At 38.9% G+C, this 28,000-nt stretch overlaps 1 protein-coding gene, 1 non-coding gene and 1 pseudogene across 9 annotated transcripts in view; 1 reads left to right on the forward strand and 2 right to left on the reverse strand.

Moving 5' to 3' along the window:
* Positions 1-28,000, reverse strand: part of TRIM37 (tripartite motif containing 37) — a 141,513-nt gene that overhangs the window by 75,952 nt on the left and 37,561 nt on the right. For 4 of the 8 annotated variants that reach the window (XM_069602624.1, XM_069602628.1, XM_069602629.1 and 1 more), the window contains 2 exons: positions 15,810-15,886; positions 956-1,021 (listed from right to left, as the gene is read on the reverse strand). In XM_069602624.1, coding sequence (XP_069458725.1) covers positions 956-1,021; positions 15,810-15,886 — 143 coding nt within the window. The remainder of the gene's footprint in view (positions 1-955; positions 1,022-15,809; positions 15,887-28,000) is intronic. The other 4 variants (XM_069602626.1, XM_069602631.1, XM_069602632.1 and 1 more) reach the window with 1 other exon arrangement.
* On the forward strand, positions 11,564-14,461 carry LOC138447163 (large ribosomal subunit protein uL1 pseudogene; annotated as a pseudogene).
* On the reverse strand, positions 25,732-25,803 carry TRNAC-GCA (transfer RNA cysteine (anticodon GCA)). Its single transcript has one exon. It is a non-coding gene; the product is annotated as a tRNA-Cys (tRNA).

Consider the following 28,000-nt stretch of genomic DNA (forward strand, 5'->3'; position numbering starts at 1 on the left):
TATACTCTGACTCTCACAACCATAAATGACCACTGGGAAAACCACAGCTTTGACTAGACGGATTTTTGTTGGCGAAGTAATGTCTCTACTTTTTAATATGCTGTCTAGATTGGTCATAGCTATGCTGTTTAGATTCTTCCAAGGAGTAAGCGTCTTTCAATTTCATGGCTGCACTCACTATCTGCAGTGATTTTGGAGCCCAAAAAATAAAGTCTCTGTTTCAGTTGTTTCCCATTTACTTGCTATGAAGTGATGGCACCAGATGCCATGATCTTAGTTTTCTGAATGTTGAGCTTGAAGCCAACTTCTTCATTCTCCTCTTTCACTTTCATCAATAGGCTCTTTAGTTCTTCTTTGCTTTTTGCCACTAGGGTGGTGTCATTTGTATATCTGAGGTTATTGATATTTCTCCCGGCAATCTTGATTCCAGTTTGTGCTTCTTCCAGCCCAGCGTTTCTCATGATGTACTCTGCATAGAAGTTAAATAAGCAGGGAGACAATATACAGCCTTGATGTACTCCTTTCCCGATTTGGAATGAGTCTCTTGTTCCATGTCCAGTTCTAACTGTGGCTTCCTGACCTGCATAAAGATTTCTCAGGAGGCAGGTCAGGTGATCTGGTATTCCCATCTCTTGAAGAATTTTGCAGTTTCTTGTGATCCACAAAGTCAAAGGCTTTGGCAGAGTCGATAAAGCAGAAGTAGATGTTTTTCTGGAACTCTCTCACTTTTTCGATGATCCAACGATGTTGTTCGATGTTGGCAATTTGATCTCTGGTTCCTCTGCCTTTTCTAAAACCAGCTTGAATATCTGGAAGTTTACGGTTCTCGTACTATTAAAGCCTGGCTTGGAAAATTTTGAGCATTATTTTGCTAGCGTGTGAGATGAGGGCAATTATGCAGTAGTTTGAGCATTCTTTGGCATTGCTTTTCTTTGGGATTGGGATGCAAACTGACCTTTTCCAGTCCTGTGGCCACTTGAGTTTTCCAAATTTGCTGGCATATTGGGTGCAGCAGCACATGCTGCATAGCACAGCCAAAAAAAAGAAAAGAAAAAAAAAAAAAACCCAATGATAAGATGTCTGTTTTTATCCAAACAGAACATTCTCATTAAGGTATTCAGATAATATCTAGCAAATACACAATTCTAATCTCAAACCTTAGTATCCTGAATGATAGTATTTCAATATCACTGATAATATTACTACTAATCATAATATACACTTAAGGAACTTTAAGTTTGCATATCAACAATCAGTTCAGTTCAGTTGCTCAGTCATGTCAGACTCTCTGCGACCCCATGAATCGCAGCACGCCAGGCCTCCCGGTCCATCACCATCTCCCAGAGTTCACTCAAACTCATGTCCATCGAGTCTATGATGCCATCCAGCCATCTCATCCTCTATTGTCCCCTTCTCCTCCTGCCCCCAATCCCTCCCAGTATCAGAGTCTTTTCCAATGAGTCAACTCTTTGCATGAGGTGGCCAAAGTACTATATCAACAATAAAAGCATCCAAAATAAAACCAGCACCAAAAGCAACAGAAATGTCACAAAATCTACCCATCAGCAACAGGAGAATCTTAGGAAGGTAAGAAACACAGGTACAGACACACCTTGTTTTATTGTGCTTTTGGTTTTTTGTACTTCAGTGTGTAACACTGTTACACACGGAAGGTTTGTGGCAACCTTGCATCAAGCAAGTCTATTTGGCTCCACTTTTCCAACAGCATTTAGTCACTTCATGTCTATGTCATAGATTGTAATTCTCACAATCTTTCAAACTTTTACATTATTATTGTTATATCTGTAATCATGATCTGTGACCAGTGACCTCTGATGGCAATGTTTTGGGGTGCCACAAACCATATCCAACAACAAACTTAACTGATAAACGCTGTGTATGTTCCGACTGTTTTACCTATCAGCATCTGTCTTCCCTGCCCTCCTCCCCAATTTCTTTCCTTCTCTTAGGCCTCCCTATTCCTGAGACATAACAATACTGAAATTAGACAAATTAATGGCCTTTAAGCGTTCAAGTGAAAGAAAAACTCACGTCTTATTTTAAATCAAAAGCTAGAAATGATTAAGGTTAGTGAGGAAGACATGTTGAAAGCCAAGAGAGGCTGAAAGCTAGGCCACTTGTGTCAAACAGTTAGCCAAGCTACGAATGCAAAGGAAAAATTCTTACAGGAAGTTGAAAGTGTTACTCCAGTGAACACACAATTTAAAAAGCTAAACAGTATCACTGATGACATGGAGAAAGTTTTAGCGGTCCAGATAGAAGAACAAGCTACAACATTCCCCTAAGCCAAAGCCTAATCCACAGCAAGGTCCTAAGTCTCAATTCCACAAAGGCTGAGAGAGACGAAGAAGCAGCAGAAGAAAAGTTTAAAGCTACCAGAGGCTGCTTGCTGAGGTTGAAGGAACGAAGCTGTCTTTATAACATAAAAGCGGAAGCTGGTATAGAGGCTGCAGCAAGCTATCCAGAAGTAACGTCTCGCTTCAAAGTATCCAAGGACAGGCTGAGTTTTGTCCGGAGCTAATGTAGCTGGGGACTTTAAGTTGAAGCTAATGCTCATTTACCATTCTGAAAACCCTAGAGCCCTTAAGAACTATGCTAAACTTACTCTGCCTTTGCTCTATAAAAAGAACAAAGCCTGAGGACAACCCATCTCTCTACCTGTGGTTAACTGAATGTTTTAAGCCCACTGTTGAGATTTACTGCTCTGGGGGGAAAAAAAAAAACAACACTTTTTGCAAAGTATTACTGCTCATTGACAATGCACCTGGCCACCCAAGAGCTCCAATGGAGATATACAAAATTAATGTTGCTTTCAGGCCTGCTCACACACATCCATTCTGCAGCCCACAGATAAGGAGTAATTTTGACTTTCAACCCTTATTAGAGGCTTCCCTGGTGGCTCAGAGGTTAAAGCGTCTGCCTCCAACATGGGAAACCCAGGTTCGATCCCTGGGTCAGGAAGATCCCCTGGAGAAGGAAATGGCAACCCACTCCATTATTCTTGCCTGGAGAATCCCATGGACAGAGGAGCTTGGTAGGCTACAGTCCACGGGGTCACAAAGAGTCGGACACGACTGAGTGACTTCACTTTCACCCTTATTAATTAAGGAATATATTTCATAAGACAATAACTGCTGTAGTAATTGCTCTGATGGATCCAGGCAAAGTAAACTGAAAACCTGGGAAGGATTAACCATTCTAGACGCCAAAAAGACCATTCATGATTTGTGGAAAGAGGTTGCAAAAATCAACATTAAGAGGACTTTGAAAGAACTTGACTCCAAACCTCACAAACAACTTTAAGGGGTTGAAGATCTCAGTGGAGGAAGCAACTGTAGATATGGCAGAAACAGCAAGAGAATTAGAATCAGAAGTAGAGCCTGAAGATGTGACTGAACTGCTACCATCTCCATAAAACTTTAATGGATGAGGAGCTACTTTCTACGAATGAAGGGATAAAAAGGTTTCTTGAGACACAACCTACTCCAGGTAAAGATACTGTGAAGGTTGTTAAAATGATAACAAAGGATTTAGAATACTACATAAATTTAGTTGATAAAACACTGGTGAAGGAAATGGCAATCCACTCTAGTATTCTTGCCAGGAAAATCCCATGCACAGAGGAGCATGGCAGGCTATAATCCACAGGGTCACAAAAAAGTCGGGCAACAATAGTTGATAAAGCAAAGTCAAGTCAGGATTTGAGAGGATTGACTCCAAATCTGAAACAAGTTCTACTGTGAGTAAAATGCTATCAAACAGCACTGCATGCTACAGAGAAACCACACATGAGAGGCAAGTCAATCAATGCTGCAAACTTTACTGTTACCTTCTTTAAGGAAGTTGCTACACCCACTCTAGCCTTTAGCAATCACTACCCTGATCAGACAGCAGCCACCAAATATCAAGGCAAAACCTTCCACCAGCAAAGAATTATGACCCACTGATGGATGACTCAGTGATGGTTTGCATTTTATAGCAATAAAGTATTTTAAATTAGATATGTATACTGTTTTCTGAGACATAATACTATCACACACTTAATAGACTATAAACCTAACTTTTATGTGACTTGCTTTATTGCAGTGGTCTAGAACCAAACCTGTAATATCTGAGTTATGCCTATATACAGATTAGAAAATAGTCAAGAGACAAGAAGAGAACCAAGATTAATGGTAGCAACAGGGTTATTAACAAAATCCTATAATCACTAAACTTCTTATAATTTTGTCCATGATCAACCACCTTCTAATTACAAATTTGGTGGTTAAGACCCAAGAGAAAGAAAAATCTATGTTAAACAGATTCCATTTTAACAATGCTGAACTTAAGTGAATAACTTAGCTGTTATCCTTCCACCTGTAAAACGGGAGTGAAAATAGCAGTGACAGCACATGAGGTGGTAGTGAAGCAAAATGAGTTATAGAAGGCAAAGTGCAGAGCACAGAGTATATACTCAGCAGATGTCAGCTGTTATAGCAACAATACAGGTCCAACAGCAACAGTCCACTGCTTCAGATCAGAAATTTGGGACAGAGTTATGACTAAAACATATTAATAGTTACAACTCAGAGGCCACAATCCTTTCTATACTACCAGCTTTATTCATAGCTTGACTCACAAGTGGTGGCAAGAATATTCTACATTAAGGTAGTCTATGTCAGAGGTTGTGCTACTGGTGGTCAGTTCCTATGATTCTTTCAGTGATCCAAAAAGTCAAAACCAATCTTTGTAATGATGCTAAGATGTTATTTGCCTTTTTCACTGTGTTTGACATTTTCACTAATGGTGCAAAAGCAAAGGTAGTTAAAATGTACCAGTAATCATATTATTCACTGCTACATATTTTCAGGTGGAAAAAAAAAATTCAATGTCTCTCAAAAATATCTTTGAAGAAGTAGTAAAAATGACAAATGTTATTAAGCTTCAACACTTGGTGTCACAAATGGGAAACATACATAAAGTACTTATGCTACAATGGATGCCTTGGAAAAAATCACTTTGTTCAACTGAGTTCCAAGATCAGTCACTTTTTGTGAAACAAATGGAAAGAACTGACAAACAATAGTTATTCGGTTGTAGATACCCAGCAGACGTGTTCTGGACCAAAATACGGAAAAGAACTGCCAGTGATAAAACACACTTTCAATTAAAAAAAAAAAAAACATAATCTTGGAAAACTTGTATGCACCACATGAACTTAAAAGCTTTTCAATACTTTAAGACTTTTATTATGAAAACGGTGGTATCAATGAATGTGACTGACACTGCATAATGAAATATATCAACTGTATTTAGTAAATCATTATTTTCTAAATGATTAACCCATGGTGTTACAAATTCACGCATGAGTAAAAGATCCATGCAAAGTATAAGACAGGCCAATAAAGTTTTAATTGTTTTTCTGAATATAATCTTAATGGAATGGGCCTTTTCTGGTGGTCCAGTGGTTGAGAATCCAACTTGCAATGCAGAGGATACAGGTTTGGTCCCTGGTCCAGGAGGATCCCACATGTGGAGGAGCAACTAAGCCAGCGAGCCACAACTGTTGAGTGCCTGTGTTCTCGATCGAGATCACAAGCTGCAGCTATTGAAGCCCACACCCTAGAGCTCAGGCTCTACCTCAAAAGAAACCACCACAATGAGAAGCCTCCACATGGCAGAGAGAGAGGAGCCCCGCCCACCACAACTAGAGAAGAAGCCTGCGAAGCAGCGAAGACACAGTTCAGTTCAGTCGCTCAGTCGTGTCCGACTCTTTGCGACCCCATGAATCGCAGCATGCCAGGCCTCCCTGTCCATCACCAACTCCCGTTCACTCAGACTCACGTCCATCTAGTCAGTGATGCCATCCAGCCATCTCATCCTCTGTCGTCCCCTTCTCCTCCTGCCCCCAGTCCCTCCCAGCATCAGAGTCTTTTCCAATGAGTCAACTCTTCGCATGAGGTGGCCAAAGTATTGGAGTTTCAGCTTTAGCATCATTCCTTCCAAAGAAATCCGAGGGCTCATCTCCTTCAGAATGGACTGGTTGGATCTCCTTGCAGTCCAAGGGACTCGCAAGAGTCTTCTCCAACACCACAGTTCAAAAGCATCAATTCTTTGGCACTCAGTCTTCTTCACAGTCCAACTCTCACATCCATACATGACCACAGGAAAAACCATGGCCTTGCCTAGACGGACCTTAGTCGGCAAAGTAACGTCTCTGCTTTTGAATATGCTATCTAGGTTGGTCATAACTTTCCTTCCAAGGAGTAAGCGTCTTTAAATTTCATGGCTGCAGTCACCATCTGCAGTGATTTTGGAGCCCCCAAAAATAAAAGTCTGACCCTGTTTCCCCATCTATTTCCCATGAAGTGATGGGACCAGATGCCATGATCTTAGTTTTCTGAATGTTGAGCTTTAAGCCAACTTTTTCACTCTCCTCTTTTACTTTCATCAAGAGGCTTTTTAGTTCCTCTTCACTTTCTGCCATAAGGGTGGTGTCATCTGCATATCTGAGGTGATTGATATTTCTCCTGGCAATCTTGATTCCATCTTGTGGTTCTTCCAGCCCAGCGTTTCTCATGATGTACTCTGCATATAAGTTAAATAAGCAGGGTGACAATATACAGCCTTGAAGTACTCCTTTTCCTATTTGGAACCAGTCTGTTGTTCCATGTCCAGTTCTAACTGTTGCTTCCTGACCTGCATACAGATTTCTCAAGAGGCAGGTCAGGTGGTCTGGTATTCCCATCTCTTTCAGAATTTTCCACAGTTTATTGTGATCCACACAGTCAAAGGCTTTGGCATAGTCAAGAAAGCAGACATAGATGTTTTTCTGGAACTCTCTTGCTTTTTCAATGATCCAGCAGATGTTGGCAATTTGATCTCTGGTTCCTCTGCCTTTTCTAAAACCAGCTTGACCATCAGGGAGTTCACGGTTCACGTATTGCTGAAGCCTGGCTTGGAGAATTTTGAGCATTACTTTACTAGCATGTGAGATGAGTGCAACTGTGCCATAGTTTGAGCATTCTTTGGCATTGCCTTTCTTTGGGATTGGAATGAAAACTGACCTTTTCCAGTCCTGTGGCCACTGCTGAGTTTTCCAAATTTGCTGGCATATTCAGTGCAGCACTTTCACAGCATCATCTTTCAGGATTTGAAAGAGCTCAACTGGAATTCCATCACCTCCACTAGCTTTGTTCGTAGTGACGCTTTCGAAAGCCCACTTGACTTCACATTCCAGGATGTCTGGCTCTAGATGAGTGATCACACCATCATGATTATCTTGGTCGTGAAGATCTTTTTTGTACAGTTCTTCTGTGTATTCTTGCCACCTCTTCTTAATAGCATCTGCTTCTGTTAGGTCCAGACCATTTCTGTCCTTTATCGAGCCCATCTTTGCATGAAATGTTCCCTTGGTATCTCTAATTTTCTTGAAGAGATCTCTAGTCTTTCCCATTCTGTTGTTTTCCTCTATTTCTTTGCATTGATCGCTGAAGAAGGCTTTCTTATCTCTTCTTGCTATCCTCTGGAACTCTGCATTCAGATGCTTTATCTTTCATTTTCTCCTTTGCTTTTCGCCTCTCTTCTTTTCACAGCTATTTGTAAGGCCTCCCACAGCACAGCCATAAACAAAAAGTTTTAATGCCGTGGAACTTAAGCGTATGATTGGTAAGTCGGACACATGTTTATATATATCCATAAAACCATCACCAGTACAGCAACCAAAACACATATCCACTATTCCCAGAGTGTCCTCTGCCTCGCGTAATTCTTCTCTTACTTTCTCCCTACACCATCCAACCACCCTCAGCCCAGCTGCCCCGTCTCTCAGCAACCACACATCTGCACTGCCACTACAGCTTAGTTTGCATTTTTCCAGAGGTTTATATAATAGAATCATTTACACGTGCTCTTTTTAGTCTTTCATTTAAAATAATTTTGAAGTCCTATTGTCACATGTGTCAATAGTTCATTATTTTTTCTTGCTAAGTTTTATTTCATTGTCTAGCCACAGCAAAATTTGCTTACTTATCTGCTGATGGCCATTAGGGTTGATTTTACTTGGCTACTCAAAAATGTAGCTACTACGAACATTTCTATAAGACTTTGTCGGATGTCTAGTTCCTTTTCTCTGAGGTAAATATCTAAGTGTGGTTTGACTGAGTCATACAGAAGTGTATGACTTCTTTACACCAACTTGTTTGCACCAACTTGTTTACAGAAGTCATTGTATCATTTTATATTCCCATCAGAAACATCTAAGACTTCAGATTTCTCTACATTCTAAGACTTCAGATTTCTCTATATTCTTGCCAACACATGGTATGATTTTTGTAATTATAGCTCCTCTAATGGGACATGTAGTATTGTATTGTAGATAAATTTGTTTCCCTAATGACTAATTCCATAAACACCTTACACAGGCTTACTGTGCCATGTATATACCTTCTTTATGGGTGTCGGACAAACTTTTTGCTAATATGGGGAAGGGACCTTGTTTATTTATTATCAGTACAATTCCACATAATCTGAGGAAGAGAACTTTATAATTCTCATGAAGTCTAATTTAAAAATGTGTTTCTTTTATGGACTGTGTTTTTGCATTTTAACTAAAATAACAATGCCCAAGACAAAGGTACATTTCCTCTGTGTTATCTCCAGTGAGTTTTATTATTTTACTATATATATACTTTACTATATATATACATAGATATCTACTATCTATACTATAGTATAGATATGTACTATCTCCAGCAAGTTTTATTATTTTACAACTTAAATCTAGGTCTAGGATCAATTTTCAGTTAGTTTAGGTATACAGTGTGAGGTATGGATCTGAATTCCATTTTTTTGCATATGAATATCCAAATGTTCAAGAGCAATTTGTTGAAAAGATTACACCTTCCCCACAGCACTGTCTTTGCATCTTTTTCAACCACTAATTTCCTAATGAAAGTGCATTTATTTCTAGAATTTTCACAGGTATCCCCAATTTTTTAAAAATTCTCTTTCTGCCATTTTACCTTTTACAAAAGGGTCTACACTAGTACTTGCTTTTGCTAACCAAGAAAAATTTCACTTAAAAAAAAAAAAAAAACAGCTGAAAAGTGAAACTAGCATTCAGTGCTTGTTTTGTAGCAAGCCATTACAGAGGCATGCTCCAAGCAGCAACAGTGTCACCACCAACCTCCTTCCAGGAAGGAACTAGACCCAGCATCTCAGTATCAAGCTGCCATAGCTTTGAACTGTGTCTGTAAGCATATATACTTTATCCTTTTATATTCTGTGCATCTGTTAGCAAGGTGTATCTCAAGGTAATTGTTTCTTCACTTGATGCCATTTCATCTTACAAAAGGTTTCAGAGAACTGCTCTACTTCTGGATCATGGAGGAGATCTGTACATTCCATTGGTCATGGGTCTCTTACGCTAATATGATGTATTATGCTGATACTATGGCTTTATTATATATCTTCAGTTATACAGTGTTAGACTTTAAATGTTATCCTTTCGATTTCAATGATTTTCTCTACTGCGTGTTTATCTCATTGCATTTTTTATCTTTGTTACTATTTTTATTCTGTTTACTTTTCATTTAACTTGTTTTTTCTAGTTTATTAAAACAGACGCTGACATTTATTTAAGGCCTTTCTGCTTTTCATTTATATGGGCATTTAGTCATATAAATTTCCCCCTACCTATTGCTTTAGCAACATGCTACAAATTCTGGTATGCTGTGTTTTCACTCCACTTCAAAAAACTTTTAAAAACCCTATTATGATTTCCTCTTGGATCCAGGGGTTATTTAGAAGTATGTTATTTACCTTTCAACTATGTCAGATTTTTAAAATATCTATTACAAACATCTAAATTGAATTCATTACAGTAAAAAAAAAAAACCTGAATGATCTGAATATTTTTGAATTTTTTCAGACATATTTTACATTCCAGAATATGGTCTTTCTTGGTAAATATTTTGTACACACTTAAGAATAATTTGCATTCTGCTACCGTTGGCTCAAAGAGTCTATAAATGTCCAGCAAGTCAGGCTGGGTGACAGGGCTATCCAGATTTACTATACCCTTGATGGTTTTCTGCCTACCTGCTGTAGCAACTGAGAGAAGAAGTTCTATTTCTTCTTATACTTCTATCAGTTTTTGCTTTGTGCATTTTCAAAATCTGTTACCAGAGTATAAACAGAAATATTTATAATCATTGTATGTCCTCTTCATTAACTGATCCTTTTATCACTATGAAATAAACTTCTTTATCTCTGGTAATATGCTTTCCTTTGAAATCTACTTGGATATTAAAGTAACATCTCCAACTTGGTTTTGATTAGTATGGTATATCTTTACATTTAATGCATATTTCTTGGGTTTGGCATACACGTGAGTTTTGCTTTTCTAGCCAATCTGACAATCTTCACTTTTTATTTCGGGCATTTAGACCATTTATGGTGCCACATCTTGGTATTCCTCCCATATATGTTTTGTTACCACTTATCTTTTCCTGCCTGCTTTAAGACTAGGATTTGCTTCAATTTTATCCCCACCATTGCTTTATAAACTAAACATCTCTGTTATTTTAGCAGTGGCTTTATAATTTATAGTTTGGAAGGCTGAAGAATGTCCCCAAAGTATTGACATCTTAATTCTCGGAACCTGTGACTAGGAATACACAGCTGCAATTAAGCCAAGGATCCTGAGATGAGGGGACTATCCTGGAAAATCCACATACACCCTAAATTTAACCATAAATGTCACTGTAAGAGAAAAGCAGAGGAAGATCTGACAGACAATAAAAGGTAAGGCAACGTGACCAAAGGCAGAGATGGGACTGACACTGTCATAAGCCCAAGAATGCTGGCAGTAAGCATAAGCTGAAAAGCAAGTAACAGATCTCCCTTAGTGCACAACTCTACTGAAACTGATTTTGGCCTAGCAATGGTTTTTGGGTTTCTGGCATCCAGAAATGTGAGGGAAATGTTTTCTGTTGTTTTAAGCTGCCAAATTCCTGGTAATTTGTTACAAGAGGCAAGAAAAAAATAATAGTATAGTATGTATCTTTAACATATCACAGTCTATCTTTAATTGTTATTATACCACTTTACATATAGTGTCAGAATCTTACATTATACTTCCATGCTTTAATCGTTTGGCATTTTAAAACAATTATTTATTTCTGGTTTCACTGGGTCTTCACTGCTGCACACAGGCTCTCTCTAGCTGCAGTGAGCAGAGGCTTCTCCTGTGCACAGGCTTCTCCGTGTGGTGGCTTCTCTTGCTGCAGAGCACGTGCTCGAGGCGTGAAGGCTTCAGCAGTTGCGGCTCATCGGCTCTAGAGCGTAAGCTCAGTGGTGGTGGTGCACTGGGTCAGCTGCTCTGTGGCATGAAGGACCTTCCAGGACCAAGGATCAAACCCATGTCCCCAAGACTGGCAGGCAGATTTTAACCACTGGACTACCTAGGAAGTTCCTCTTTTGGCCTTTATACAGCTGTTTTTGTTGTGAATTTTGCTTTTAAATATGTTTAAAACCCCAAAATATAATGCTGTTTTTTATTATATTGTCAATTATCACTTAAAATTACTTTGGTAACAAAAAAGACTTTATTTACACAAGTAATTTCCATTTCTTGTGCTCTTCATTTTTTTGTTTAAATTCAGAGGTTCAACTGGTATTATTTACCCTGTGTGAAGCATGTACTTTAACATTTCTTATAGTTCAGATCTGAAAATGTCTTAGTTTCACTGTATTTTTTAAAATATATTCTTGCTGATTATAAAATTCTAGGTTAATGTTAGTTTCTTTCAATCTTTTTAAAATGTTGCTATATTATCATTTCACTTGAATTGTTTCCAGTGAGAAACCTGATTTCACCCTTACCTCTGTGCCTCTAAATTTAATGACTTTTTTTTCACTGACAGTTTAAGATATTTTGTTTACCACTGGTTTTAAGCAATTTGATTATGATGTGCTTTGATGTTTCCTTCATGCTTCATGTGCTTATAGTTCACTAACTTCTGGACCCATGGGCTTAAAGCTTTTATCCAGTCTGGAAAGTATTTACTATTTCCTTCCCATCCCCTTCTTCAAGGACTCCAGATATTTGTACATTAAGCTACTTAAAGTTGTTTTATAGTTTTGGAATTCTATTCTCTATGTTCACATTTTGAATAGTTTCTATAGCTAATGCCTTCAAATCCATTAATTCATTAATTAATCCTTTCTTAATTAATCAATTAATCCTTTCTTCTGTAGTATCTAATCCGTCATTCATGCCAACCAGTGTATTCTTCATTTCAAATATAGTTCATTCTCAATAAGTTCAGTATTAGTTTTCTGTATCTTCCATATCTCTATTCAACTTTTGAACAGATGGAGTGTAATTATAAAAACTGAGAAAAATATTTTCTCCTAACTCTCACATGAGAACCTAGTTGTCTTTTTAAGCCATACAAAGATTTCCAAAAATGCAAAATACAAGTTTTCTCATCAAATATTATTTTGTTTTAGAAAGAGTTACTAGTCATAAAAATGCAATTAGTTTATTATCATAAGTAAATTAATTTTTTAAATGTTTTAATTTCTAATTCATAAAATACCAATACATATAACTCACATTGAAAAAAACAGAAAACAGTTCTTGCTCAAATCAACTGATTACTCTCCTCAGTATTGGTTATGTCTTCCTGCCTCTTTGCATGCCAATTAATCTGACTGAATAATAGATAATATAACCTTAGCTTTGTTGGGTGCTGGATATTTTTGTAATCTTATCAGTTTTCTTGAGCTCTGCTCTAGACTGCTGCTAGGTTGCCTGGAAACAATTCAATTCTTTCAGGTCTTGCTTTTATTTGTTAGATGGGTCTGCAGTAATGTCCAGTCTAGGACTGTTCTCCACTAGGGAGAGTGGAGAATATGCTGTATACTTCATTCAATGCCCCATGGATCAGAAGTTACCACTATAGTGATAGGCATACACACAATTACTGGCCCTGTACCAGGCACCAGGCACCACTCCCTCTAAACCTTCCCAGATGGTCCTTCCCCCAGCCTCAGGTAGGTTTCTTTACCTGCAGGCCCTACTCAATACTCTGCAGAATATTTGAAGAGTGTGTGTTAGTCACTGAGTTGTGTCCGACTCTTTGCGAGCCCATGGACTATAGCCCACCAAGCTCCTCTGTCCATGGGGTTCTCCAGGCAAGAACACTGGAGTGGGTTGCCACGCCCTTCTCTGGAGTTCTTTGTACAGATCTCTCTTCTGGTGTTCTGACCACTGCACTGTAGGTATGCTGGTCCTTCTGGACACTCAGCACAGTCTCCTCAACTCAAGGTGTTAGCCAGACTCTGTTGCATTTCTGCTTCCATGTATTATGGCCTGAAAACTCTCTCAAGGTTAAATGAGGCAATCATGGATATGATTTATTTCTTGTCTCTCAGGGATTGCTTTCATTTGCTGCCTCAGGTCTGGTGTCTAGAAAATGTTTTTCTTTTTGGTTGTTATAGAAGAAAGGGTTATCACTATTATGCCTTAACTAGAAGCACATATCTCAATTCAAACCAACAGATTATGGTGTAACAGAGTGAAATAAAATTCACTGATATGGTTCCAGATTTCATGCTACAAATTACATTTAACAAAAAGCACTTGTTCAGTTTTGGGGTAATATCAAAGATGATTCACAATTATCTAAAACTGCTTTTTAAAGTGTTCCTCCCCTCTTTTCCGGTTATCGCGGCGTAGGGAACTATGAGCAGCAAAGTCTCCCGCGACACCCTCTACGAGGCGGTGCGGGAAGTCCTGCACGGGAACCAGCGCAAGCGCAGAAAGTTTTTGGAGACGGTGGAGCTTCAGATCAGCCTGAAGAACTATGACCCTCAAAAGGACAAACGTTTCTCGGGCACCGTCAGGCTTAAGTCCACTCCCCGCCCCAAGTTCTCCGTGTGTGTCTTGGGGGACCAGCAGCATTGTGATGAGGCCAAGGCTGTGGATATCCCCCACATGGACATCGAGGCACTGAAAAAACTCAACAAGACTAAGAAACTGGTCAAGAAGCTGGCCAAGAAATATGATGCCTTTTTGGCTTCAGAGTCTCTGATCAAGCAGATCCCCCGAATCCTGGGCCCAGGCCTGAACAAGGCTGGCAAGTTCCCTTCCTTGCTGACCCACAATGAGAACATGGTGGCCAAAGTTGATGAAGTGAAGTCCACGATCAAGTTCCAGATGAAGAAGGTGCTGTGTCTGGCAGTGGCTGTTGGCCACGTGAAGATGACAGATGATGAGCTTGTGTACAACATCCACTTAGCTGTCAACTTCCTGGTATCATTGCTCAAGAAAAATTGGCAGAACGTCAGGGCCTTGTACATTAAGAGCACCATGGGCAAGCCCCAGCGTCTGTACTAAGGCACAGCTTAATAAACCATACTAAACCATCAAAAAAAAAAAAAAATAAAGTGTTCCTCCCTAACAAAAAGTAAATTAGGGCTGCCAGGAACTGGGTGGGAAGGGGAAGTGATTGCTAAGAAGTACAGTGTTGCTTTGTGGGGTGATGAAAATGTTCTGCAGAATTCCCTGGCAGCAGTGGTTAATATTCTTTGCTTCCAGTGTCGGAGCACAGGTTTGCTCCCTCGTTGGGGAACTAAGATTCCACATGCCATGAGGCATGGCCAAAAAATTTTAAAGAGAAAAAAAATGAAAATATTCTGAAATTAGATATGGTGATAGCTATAGAACTCAATGAATATATGAAAATCTACTGAATTCTACACTTATATTTATAAGATGAACTTTATGGTATGGTTCCCTGGTGGCTCAGATGGCAGGAAGATCCCCTAGAGAACGGCATGGCTACCGACTCCAATCTTGCCTGGAGAATTCCATGGACAGAGGAGCCTATAGGGCTACAGTCCATGGGGTCGCAAAGATCTGGACATGAGTGCGCAACCAACTCATCTCCTAGCTAACTCGGAGAAGGCAATGGCACCCCATTCCAGTACTCTTGCCTGGAAACTCCCATGGACAGAGGAGCCTGGTGGGCTGCAGTCCTTGGGTCGCTAAGAGTTGGACATGACTGAGCAACTTCCCTTTCACTTTCCACTTTCATGTACTGGAGAAGGAAATGGCAACCCACTCCAGTGTTCTTGCCTGGAGAATCCCAGGGATGGGGGAGCCTGGTGGGCTGCCATCTATGGGGTCGCACAGAGTCAGACACGACTGAAACGACTTAGCAGCAGCGCAACTAACACTTTCACTTTCATGTGGTATGTGAACTGTATCGCACTGTAAAAGACTCCCCAACTACGTATGAAATTCAAAATCCATCAGGCCAGATTTTAAATATATACTTCAACCCAAACAACTTGTTACAGTAAACTGAATAGCCATACACTAAGAGGTTTTTTACAATACATTTTCTCACCAAGTACTATTTTGCTTTAGAAAAAGTTATTCTCCAAGAAAATGTTATTTATGCTAATATGTAATAGGTTTATTATTACTTTAAAGTGAATTAACAAAAATTTAAATTTTTTTGTTTTAATTTCTAATTCAGAAAATACCAACAGATAAACCCATATAAAGAAAAATTCTTTGGATTTCCCAATAAAATTTAACATTAGAGAGTCCTAATGCCATATAATTTAAGAACTGACAAGTCTATGCCAACATACTATGCCAGAGATTCCATACTGGTGTAATATCTTAACAGACATAAAATATATTAGTCAACAAAAGCAGTCAACAAAAAATGCTAAGAAGGTATGTAAACCCACACTAAAGTTTGTTACTTAATTGCATGTCTTACTTGGAAGTTTCTGGCAAGCCAGCTGAAAGTTCCAGAAATACAGATAAGTAGTAACCACGAACAACTCCATTTCCATCCTCAAAAAAAAAGAAAAAGATGTTATGTAAACAGAAACTCCAGTTAATTTAAATGTAAAAATGTAAGCCATAATGAAACAAAATATAGAACAGTATCTGATATTTGGATAGAGAAGTAGTTTTAAGTTTAAAAGCAGTAAGAGAGCTGATAAAAAGACCAAGAGTCCACAAACTTTTTTTTCTACATAAAGATAGAAGCATTAAAGCATACAAACAAAGGAAAATATCAACTACTTTGAAAAGAGGAGTTTCAACACATACGGAACTCTTAAAAATGAGCCTCCAAGAAAAACAAAAACCCCAAAGAAATATACCCCCAAAATGAAAAGTCTCAACTTCACTAGGAAGTTGAGGAAGGAGACAAAAAAACAAAGGAGATAATATTTAAGATTAAAAAGGAGTAAATTAGAAAAAGGTAACACTTGATGTTGAAAGTAATTAAATATAATTTCTATGTTTCATATGTCAGGATTCCATATAAGATTCTGTCTGGAGATTTAAAGTTGCTCATATTTCTATTGCAGAGATTTTATGAATAAAATTATTCCCTTCTGTATTTCTCAAGGGCTGTGTGAGATTACATTTGTTAAAACCACATGTATAAACACATTTGCCCAACCAGACTGTGAGGGCTGAGCACAGGGATATGTCTACAGAAGGTTACAGCTATTTCTGAACCCCTTCATTTATAGGCTACTTTGCTCTCAAAGGTCCTGATGCAGCATTCAGGGTTTGACATGGTAATCATTCAGTAAACACAATAGTACAGAACATGAATAGTCACTTAAGGGAAAAGAGTTGGACACAAAAGATTATACGTTATCTCATTATATAAAATTCTGAAAAAGTAAAAGTATAGTGACAAAAACAGACCAGTGGTTGAGAGGGGCCAGGAAGGGAGGAAAAAGGATTAGCTGAAAAAGGTAAATCAGATAACTTCTGAGGATGACAAAACTCATGACTATGATAATGACTGTGCAACTGTATGTATTTGTCAAAATGTGCTAAATTTAGTCAATATAATGAAATATAAATTATTTAGCAAATTACACTGATTTTTAAAAATCAACCAACATCCTTGTGCAAATAACTGGAGTTTCTTTCTTCTTTTAAAATTTGGTCCTAAAACAACTTCCCTGGAATACAGTCAATTAATAAAAGGTAGCAAACATTTTTTATTCTGATTCTATCACATAATAATATTAGAAATTTCTCTTTGACCTAATTTTTAATTTTAAGGAACAAGATTTTTATAATTCTTATCGATGCACCATCTGTACCTCTAACAAAATACCTGCTTTAAGAATTTTCAATAGGCAGAGGATTCTGGAAAAACTGCCACAATGGCGCATAGTTTTTAAAACTCTCAAAATCTGAAAATAAAACAACAATTGAACATCAAAACCAAACGTTCACAAACAACATTTACAACAAAACCAGGTAACAGGTTACCTCCACAACCCCCAAAACATAAGCAGATAAAGACAGACCAACTATAATCACAAAGACCTGCCTTGTATCAACACTGTGGGAGGAAGGAGAGAGAAGCAATGGGACATCTAATGGACCAGAAAAAAGGAAAACCACCAAATGGCCAAGAGTTAGTCACTGAAAAGCAGCGTAAGCCACAGAACACTAGAAAATGCAAAAAAGTTGCTCAATATAATACCAACCGAGTATAAAAACTAAATGCAGTCTAGTAAGTCTAAACTCCGAAAAACGAGTATCCAGGGTCTTTGGGGACAGGTCTAAAGACTGCAAAGGAACTGCTAAGAGGAAAATAAAAGATAAATAGCATAGAAATAACACAAGCAAAGGAAGGAAAAGGTCCAGATTACAAGGACAGAAGAACCAGGAAATCTCTCAGAAAGCAAAGCACCGGATTTCTGATTGACATATCACATTGGTTATACACATGCAAAAGAATGAAGCTAGACCCCTCCATCATACAAAAATTAACTCAAAATATATTAAAGATCTAAACATAAGTCTTAAAAGTTATAAAAGTCTAAGAGGAAAATATAACCGAAAAGCTCCATGACAATGGAGTTGGTAAGAATTTCCTAGATATGAAACCATAAGCCAAAACAGACAAACTGGACTACAACATAATTTAAAATTTCTGTCCTTCAAAGGTCATGATCAACAGAGCAAAAAGAAACCTTAAAAGTTAGAAAAATATGTGTAAATCATATATCTAATAAGGGGTCAATATCCAGAATATGGAGGCTTTCCTGGTGGCTCAGATAGTCAAGAATCTGCCTGCAATACAGGAGACCTGGGTTTGATTTCTAGGTCAAGAAGATTCCCCAGAGAAGGAAATGACTACCATTCTATCACTCCTGCCTGGGAAATTCCATGGAAAGAGGAGCCTGGTGGGCTACAGTCCACAGGGTTGTGAAGAGTTGGACTTGACTGGGCAACTAACATTTTCACATCCAGAATATATACACTTGAACAACTCTACAACAACAAAAAACTTGATTAAAAAATGAGCAAAGGACTTGAATACACATTTCTCTAAAAAGGATATACAAATGTCTTAACAAGCACATGAAAAAAATGCTCAAAAACACTACTAGGGTATATAAATCAAAAGCACAATGAATTACCTCATCCCCATTAGTATGGTTATTACCAAAGAAACAGAAAACAAAAAGTACTGACGAAGATATGGACCAATTTGGACCCTTGTGCACTGCTGATGAGAAGGTAAAATGGTGCAACTACTGTAGGAAACAGCATAGTTCCTTAAGACACTAAAAACAGAACTACCATGTGGTACAGCAATACCCTTTCTGGGTATATATCCAAAAGAATAAAAAGCAGGATACTGAAGAGATATTTACACACCTATGTTCAAAACAGCATTAGTCACTAAAGACAAAAGACAGAAGCAAGTCAGATATCTGCTGATAGATGGATAAATAAAACGTGGTATATACATACAACAGAATATTACTCAGCCTGAAAAGGGAAGGGAATTCTGATATAAGCTAGGAAGAGGAGGAATCTTAAGAACATATGCTAAGTGAAAGAAGTCAGTAACAAGAAGATGTTACTGTGTTAAGATTCCACATATGTGAGGTATCTAGAGTAGTCAAATTCACAGAAAGAAAAAGCAGAGTGATGTGTCTGAGGAGAAGGGGAAATGGGGAATTACTCTTTAACTGGCAGAGCACTTCAGTTTTGCAAGTTGAAAAAATTCTGGAAGTTAGTTACACAACAATGTAAATATACTTAACAATACTAAATGTACACTTAGAAATAGTTAAAATGGTAAATTTTATGTTATGCATTATTTACCAAAATGAAAGAGAAAATAAAGGGTAAAATAACATCCCTACAGACAATGAAAGCACCCTAGAAAAACAAACTCAAAGATCAAAATTGTAACCTATTTCAAAATAACCTAAAGGACTCTTAAGAAAATAATATGAGAGCCTGCAGGAAGAAAAGAAAAGCTGAGAAAATATGATATGAAAGAATAACAGAAATCAGTATTAGAAAAACTCAGATATCAAGTAACACAACTAAGGGAAGAATCAGAAATAAAAGGAAGTTATTTAAGAAATAAAGACTGAACTAAAAGAACGTTCAGGGCAAATAAGCACAACAGCTGATCTCTTTTAAAAAATAAGTGAACAAGGAAAAACTTTTAAGTTAAAAAGAAATGAAGAAAGAGCTAAAAAATCAGAAAGTGGTAAGTATTAAAGACAAAGGCAAAGAAGATTCAAAATGCAGATAATAAAAGTCCCAAGAGAAAACCAACAGTAGAAACAAAGGAGATATTTAAAACTGTAACTCAGGAAATATTTTCTTTTAAGAAATCTAAAACTATACATTGAAAGAGCCCAGCATGTAACTGAGAATACAGGCCCAAAAAACCCAACACATATAGTAGTAAACTAGTGGATTTAAAAAGGATGGGAACTCCACTCAATGCTCTGGGGTGTCTTAAAAGGGAAGGAATTCTAAAAAAAGAGTGGTAAAGGATATAAATTATTTTCAACATACAGAAATTCAGGAAATATTGTTTCCATTAACCTTTCCAGTAGAATTTACTAGAAAACAAGCTCTGAACCCTAACAGCTGTCTAGACACAGCAGAGGGAAATGAGAGTATATGCAAAATAGTTTTTAAAGCTTTCTCAGTAACTGATGGTAGAATTTCTCAAGTTGATGGTAGAACTGAGTTCCTCTCCTGAAATTTTCTTTATAGAGCAAATGAATGATTCATTATGATACATTACAATTCTCTTATTTCCTATGGTTTCATAAAGTAGGTTCCTAGAATAGAAGAAATGAGTTGTGGGTGTAATATAAAGAAAATTTAAAAATTCTATAATTCTGAATTTGAACTATAAGTGTTAGTGTGACCTCATGAGTTATTTTATTTTTTAAAAAATACAGACAGGGACTTCCATGGTGATTCAGTGGCTGGGAATCCACCAGTCAATGCAGGGGACGTGGTTTCACTCCCTGATCTAGGAAGATGCCACATGATGAGAAGCAACTAGGCCCAACTGCCACAACTACTAAGCCCATGCTCTAGAGCCCAGGTATCGCAACTAATGAAACCCACCAGCGCCTAGAGCCTGTGCTTCCTAACAAGAAAAGCCATCACGATGTGAAGCTCAAGCATGGCAAAGAGGAGTCCCTGCTCGTGGCAACAGGAGAAAACCATGCACAGCAATGAAAACAAAGAAAGCTCAGCTAAAAATAAGTAGAATTTTTTAAAAAAACTTAAAAAAAAAATTACATATATACATGTGTCAAAAAAAAAAAAAACAACCCCAAACAGGGAGAATAAGATGGTGGAGGAGGAGGTGGATGTGGAGTACATCTCTCCATGGATGCATCAGGAATACACCTTCAGACACAGAAGTGCACACACAACACCAGCTGAGAGCAAACAGGAGCACCTGACCAGCGGATAAGAATATACAGAATCATGCAAAGCTCAGGAAGATGAAGGAGGAAAAACAGGAGTGTTACTAGGACTGGACCTGCCCTCGGTGGGTGGGGCAACTGAAGCAAGGGTCCAATCCCCACATCAGGGTAACTGTCTGAGTCAGAGGAGACACATTTAAGGCAGTAAGTGAAACAGCTGATATGCGGCAGCCAAAATGGAATGAGATACAGACAGTCCCTGCCGCAGCCATGCATACCCTGGATAGGCAGGCAGGTCCCCTAGAAGGCCAAGCAGCTGCGATCTGGACCTTAGGGATTGTGGAGCAAACCCAAGACAAGGGCTGCTGTTGACTGTGGAAAGACTGACAGAGGTGATGTAAGGGAGGAGATGTGGTGGGAAATGCCCCTGGAGGAAAGGCGGGCAGCCATGGAAACAAGGCGTAGGGGATGGAGCCATCACCACAGCCTCTCTCCCCCCACATCCAGCATGGGAAGATGAACAATAGAGAGGCTGGCCCACTAATTGCCTGACGCACTGTACTACAGAGGAGGACCCCACCCAGGGTGTCCCTTTAAGTGCCTGACTCGCAGATCTACAGATTAGGACCCCAGCCAGGAGGGGCCCTCTATGTGCCTGATGTGTGTGATCAACAACAGAGAAGGACCCCAGGCAAGGGAGCCCTCTAAGCACCTGAATGGGCAGAGCTAAAGAGAAAGACTAGCCAAACAGGCCTTCTGATCCCCAGTTTCCGGAGGCTTGGAAAAAGACTGATAGGGCCGTAACTCCAGTGGCTGAGGCAGTCCGTGTCCCTGCACACTTGGTGCCACCAGGGTCCCTGTAAGCCAAGCAGCTGCGCCAGCTTCATGCTGAACCCTCAGTGGGGCAGAGCTGCCACAGGCAAAAAAAAAGTCTTGAGTCTATACACGGGGGATCGCTTTGGTTGTGTCCAACTCTTTGTGACCCTGTGGACTGTGGTCTGCTAGGCTTCTCTGCTGGCAGGGGTGGTGGTGGTGGGGGGGTTCTCTAGGCAAGAATACTGGAGTGTATTGTCTAATACTGGTTGCCGTGCCCTTCTAGAGCCCTACATTCCCTTCTTCCCTAGCTGCCAACTCCTCTGAGTACCTGGTGCTGCCAGAATCCCTGCAACCCAAGCAGCTGCACCACCTCCACACTCGGCCCTCACTGGGGCAGACCCAAGTACTCCAGGGCAGCCTCAGGAGCAAAGCTCAGTGGAGGACCCACATGCAGAGGTGGAAATAAAACCACAATTGAAACCCAGGGGCAGTTTGGCTAAGGAAGAAGATCCAAAACCTTCCCACCAGCTGTACAAGCTGCAGATTAAATCCACGTGATCAACTACACAGACTCTGTGACTACAGAATATACAGAAGGATATTGAGAGGTCCCACAAAAGAAAACGCACTAGTTCTGACGCTGCGGACAAGAACAGAGGCAAGAACACACAGGAGCAGGACCAGATTAGTATCTGAGCTGCCCCCACAGCAGGTCCAGAGACCAGCGAAGTGTTGGAGGGCATCCTAGGGAGGAGAGGTGGACTGTGACTCCCAGTGAGGGAAAGGAATCTGACAGCAGTGACTCAAGAGAAACATTTATTCTTTTGTTTCAACTTGTTCTATGGTTTCTTTTGGATTTTTTTTTCTTTTCTTTCTTCCTTCCACCCTCCACCCCTACCTGCCACCGCTCCCCCACCCCACCCCACCCCGGGCCTCTGTGTAATTGTAAATTTTATTGGCACTATGAAATCTAATCAAGCTTTTGAGGTTTTTTTTTCCTTTCTCTTTTCAATCACACATTTTATTATAGTTGTTATAAAACTCTGCCCCTGCGTTGGGCTTTTGAAGTTCTATGGAGTTACCATTTTTTCTTTTCTTTTTTTAATCTTTAATTTTTTAAACCAATTATTATTTTTTCTACATTTATTCCTCTATTTGCTTTTCCTACTGTTCTTTTCTCCTTGCACTTGATCTTTAATGTATGTAAATCTTCTTTATCTACCTCTATTTAGCTTTGCAAACCTAGTCTTTCTTTCAACATGTTTGATAGTTTTGTTTTCATTGCTTTGTTCTCCAGTGGGCACCTTGCTTTAGTTTCGTTTTCCAGTTTGTGCTTTAGTTAGTTTTGTTCTTAATGGGTAGATATAATTTTTTGTTTCCTTTGTTCGCTGGGTCAATCTATTGAACTTTATTTTTGTTAGACTGTTTTGATTTTGCTTGTGGATATGTATGTATATGTGTATAATCCATTATTTTTATCATTTTATCATCTTTGTTTTCTTGTTGTTGGGTATGTGTTTAAATTTCATTTAATGCCATAACAAACCACTTGTGGAATCTTCATTCCTGACCAGGGATCAAGTCCTGAGCCTTTGGAGTGGGAACACTGACTCCAAGACCCTAGACTACCAGAGAACTAAACCTAAGGAGTAACAAATAGTGAGAACTCCCACAAAGGAAACCACTTGAATACAAGACCTGGCAACACCCAACTGCCAGTAGCACCATGATCAGGGCACCTCATGCAAATAACAAACAAAACAAAAATACAAACCCAATCATCAACAGAGAGAATTACCAACTCACTCAGCCTTGAAGAAAAACAAAAAAGACAGCATAAATATCACCCTATACAAAGCTTACACAAACCACTGCACCAACTGTAGAGGCGCAAACCAAAAGAAATCTTGAATTCAACCTTGAAGCCTGGGAAAAGGAGACCTCAAGCAGAGTTAGTTTTTAAAAAAAAAATGCAAAGGCAGAGAAATACTGCACAAATGAAGGAACAAACTAGAAACACAGAAGTCCAAATAAATGAAGAAGAAATAGGCAAAGTACCTGAAAAAGAATTCAGAATAATGATAGTAAAGATGATCGAAAACCTCGAAAACAGAATGGAGAAAAGGCAAGAATCAATTAACAAAGACCTGGAAGAATTAAAGAAAAAACATACAAACATCACAATTACTGAAATTAAAAATACTCTGGAAGGAATCAATAGGAGAATATCTGAAGCAGAAGAACAAATCAGTGAGCTGGAAGATAAACTGGTGAAAATAACTTCAGAAGGGCAAAATAAAGCAAAAAGAATGAAAAGAACTAAGGATAGTCTCAGAGACCTCTGGGAGAATATCAAACACACCAACATTCGAATTACAGGGGTCCAAGAAGACATGAAAAAGAAAGGGTATGAGAAGATTTTTGAAGAGATTATAGTTGAAAATTTCCCCAACATGGAAAAGGAAATAGTCAAGTCCCAGAGGCTCAAAGAGTCCCATACAGGATAAACCCAAGGAGAAAACACCCAAAGACACATACTAATCAATCTAGCAAAGATTAAAAACAAAGAGAGAATAGAAGCAACAAAGTAACATACAAGGGAAACCCCACAGGTTTAACAGCTGATTTTTCAGCAGAAACTCTGCAGGCCAGAAGGGAATGGCAGGATATATTTAAAGTACTGAAGGGGGAAAATCTACAACCACTATTATTCTACCCAGGAAGGATCCCATTCAAAATTGATGGGAGAAATCAAAAGCTTTTCAGACAAGCAAGAGTTAACCACCAAACCAGCTTTACAACAAATGTTAAAGGGACTTATATAGTCAAGAAATACAAGAAAAGAAAAAGATCTATAAAATCAAACCCAAAACAATTAAGAAAATGGCAACGTGTTTGTGTGTTAGTTGTCCAGTCCTGTCCAGCTCTTTGTGAGCTCATGGACTGTGGCTTGCCAGGTTCCTCTGTCCATGGGATTCTGCAGGCAACAACCTGGAGTGGGTTGCCATTTCTGTCTCCAAAGAAAATGGCAATAGGAACATATATATCAATAATTACTTTAAATGTAAACGGAGTAAATGCCCCAACCAAAAGACACAGATTGGCTGAATGGATACAAAAACAAAACCCGTATACATTCTGTCTACAAGAAACCCACTTCAGACCTAAAAGGGACATGAGAGGATGGGAAAATATATTCCATGCAAATGAAAAGCAAAAGAGTAGCAATGAGTATCAATCCTCATATCAGACAAATCAGACCTTAAAGAAGATTACAAGAGATAAGGAAGGACACTACATAATGAACAAGGGATCAATCCAAGAGGAAGACATAACAACTGTAAACAGCTATGTACCCAACATAGGAGCACCTCAGTACCTAAGACAAACACTAACAGACATAAAAGGAGAAACTGACAGTAACACAATAATAGTAGGAGACTTTAACAGCCCTCTCACACCAATGGACAGATCATCAAAACAGAAAATCAATAAGGAAACACAAGTCTTAAATGATACATTAGATGAGATGGATCTCACTGATATCTTCAGGACATTCCATCCAAATGCAGAAGAATACACTTTCTTCTCAAGTGCACATGGAACATTCTCCAGGATAGACCACATCTTGGGTCAAAAATCAAATCTCAGTAAATTTAAGAAAACTGAAAGCATATCAAGCATCTTTTCAGACCACAATGCTATGAGGCTAGAGATCAATTACAAGAAAAAAACTGTAACATATACGTGGAGATTAAACAATACGTTTCTAAATAACCAACAGGCTACTGAAGAAATCATGAGGGAAATCAAGAAATTTCTAGAAACAAATGATAATGAAACCACGACAATTCAAAACCTGTGGGATGCAGGAAAAGCAGTTCTAAGAGGGAAGTTTATAGCAATACAATCCCACTTCAAGAAACAAGTAAAACATCGGAATAGACAACCTACCTTTACACCTAAAATAACTGGAAAATGAACAGAAAAACCCCCAAACTAGAAGAAAAGTGAAGTCGCTCAGTCGTATCTGGCTCTTAGCGACCCCAGAGACTGTAGCCTACCAGGCTCCTCTGTCTATGGGATTTTCCAGGCAATAGTACTGGAATAGGTTGCCATTTCCTTCTCCAGGGGATCTTCCCAACCCAGGGCTCAAACCTGGGTCTCCTGCATTGCAGGCAGATGCTTTACCATCTCAGCTACCAGGGAAGAAATTAGAAGAAGGAAATCATAAAGATCAGAGCAGAAATGAATGAAAAAGAAATGAAAGAAAAACAGCAAAGATTAATAAAAGTAAAGCTCGTTCTTTGAGAAGATAAATTGACAAACCTTTGGCCAGACTCATCAAGAAAAAAAGACAGAAGAATCAAATCGACAAAACTAGAAATGAAAAAGGAGATGTTACAACAGACAATGCAGAAATACAAAGGATTATGAGAGACTATTATGAACAACTATACGGCAATAATATGGATAACCTGGAAAAAATGGACAGATTCTTAGAAAAGTTCAATCTTTGAAGACTGAATCAGGAAGAAATAAAAATTATGAACAACCCAATTCAGTTCAGTTCAGTCGCTCAGTTGTGTCCGACTCTGTGACCCAATGAATCACAGCACTCCAGGCCTCCCTGTCCATCACCAACTCCCGGAGTTCACTCAGACCGGAAACTATAAAACTCTTAGAGGAAAACACAGGCACAACACTCAACATAAATCAAAGCAAGACCCTCTATGACCCACCTCCTAGAGTAACAGAAATAAAAACAAAAGTAAACAAGTGGGACCTGATTAAACTCAAAAGCTTTTGCACAGCAAAGGAAACTATAAGCAAGGTGAAAAGACAACCCTCAGAATGGCAGAAAATAGCAAATGAAACTGACAAAGGATTAACTTCCAAAATATACAAGCAGCTCATATAACTCAATGCCAGAAAAAAACCAACCCAATCAAAAAGTGGGAAAAAGGCCTGAACAGACATTTCTCCAAAGAAGACATACAGATGGCTAACAAACACATGAAAAGATGCTCAACACAGCTCATTATTAGAGAATTTTCCCTGACGCTGGGAAAGATTGAAGGCAGGAGAAGGGGACGACAGAGGATGAGATGGTTGGATGGCATCACCGACTCAATAGACATGAGTTTGAGTAAGCTCCGGAAGTTGCTGATGGACAGGAAAGCCTGGCATGCTGCAGTTCATGGGGTTACAAAGAGTTGGACACAACTGAGTGACTGAACTGAAGAGAAATGCAAATCAAAACTACAATGAGATATCACCTTACACCAGTCAGAATGGCCATCATCAAAAAGTCTACAAACAAATGCTGGAGAGGGGGTGGAGAAAAGGGAATGCTCTTACACTGTTGGTGGGAATGTAAATTGATACAGCCACTATGGAAGATGGTATGGAGATTCCTTAAAAAACTAGGAATAAAACCAACATGGTGGTTTAGTGGTTTAGTTGCTAAGTTGTGTCCAACTCTTGCGATCCCGTGGACTGTGGCCTGTCAAGCTCCTCTGTCCGTGGGATTCTCCAGGCAAGAATACCGGAATGGGTTGTCATTTCCTTCTCCATTAAAACCACCATATGAGCCAGCAATCCTACTCCTAGGCATATACCCTGAGGAACCCAAATTGAAAGAGACACATGTATCCCATTGTTTATTGCAGCTGTATTTAAAATAGCTAGAACATGGAAGAAACCTAGATGTCCACTGACAAATAAATGGACAAAGAAGCTGTGGTATATATACACAATGGAATATTATTCAGCCATAAAAAGGAATGCATTTGAGTCAGTTCTGATGAGGTGGATAAACCTAGAGCGTTATTATACGGAGTGATGTAAGTCAGAAATATAGATAAATATCATATACTAATGCATATATACAGAATTTAGAAAAATGGTACTGAAGAATTAAAAGCAATGGAGAAACAGACATAGATAATTGACTTACGGACATGGGGAGAAGGGAAGAAGAGGGTGAGATGTCTGATGAGAGTAACATGGAAACACTTATATTACCATATGTAAAATAGATACCCAACAGGAATTTACTGTATGTCTCAGGAAACCCAAATAGGGCTCTGTAGTAACCCAGAGGGATGGGATGGGGAGGGAGATGAGAGGGAGGTTCAAAAGGGAGGGGATATATGTATGCCTATGGCTGATTCATGTTGAGGTTTAACAGAAAACAATAAAATTCTATAAAGCAATTATCTTTCAATTAAAAAATAAACTTATAAAGAAACACACAAAAAAACACACCAGGGACCTCCCTTGTGGTCCGGTGCTTAAGAATCCACCTTTCAATGCAGGCGTCATCGGTTTGGTCCCTGGCCAGGGAACTAAGACAACTTAGCTGTCCATGCTTCAGGACAACTAAACCTGCAACCCCAGCTAG

Source organism: Ovis canadensis, chromosome 11 (assembly GCF_042477335.2).
Source record: "Ovis canadensis isolate MfBH-ARS-UI-01 breed Bighorn chromosome 11, ARS-UI_OviCan_v2, whole genome shotgun sequence".
In the NCBI taxonomy this organism is placed as follows: domain Eukaryota; kingdom Metazoa; phylum Chordata; class Mammalia; order Artiodactyla; family Bovidae; genus Ovis; species Ovis canadensis.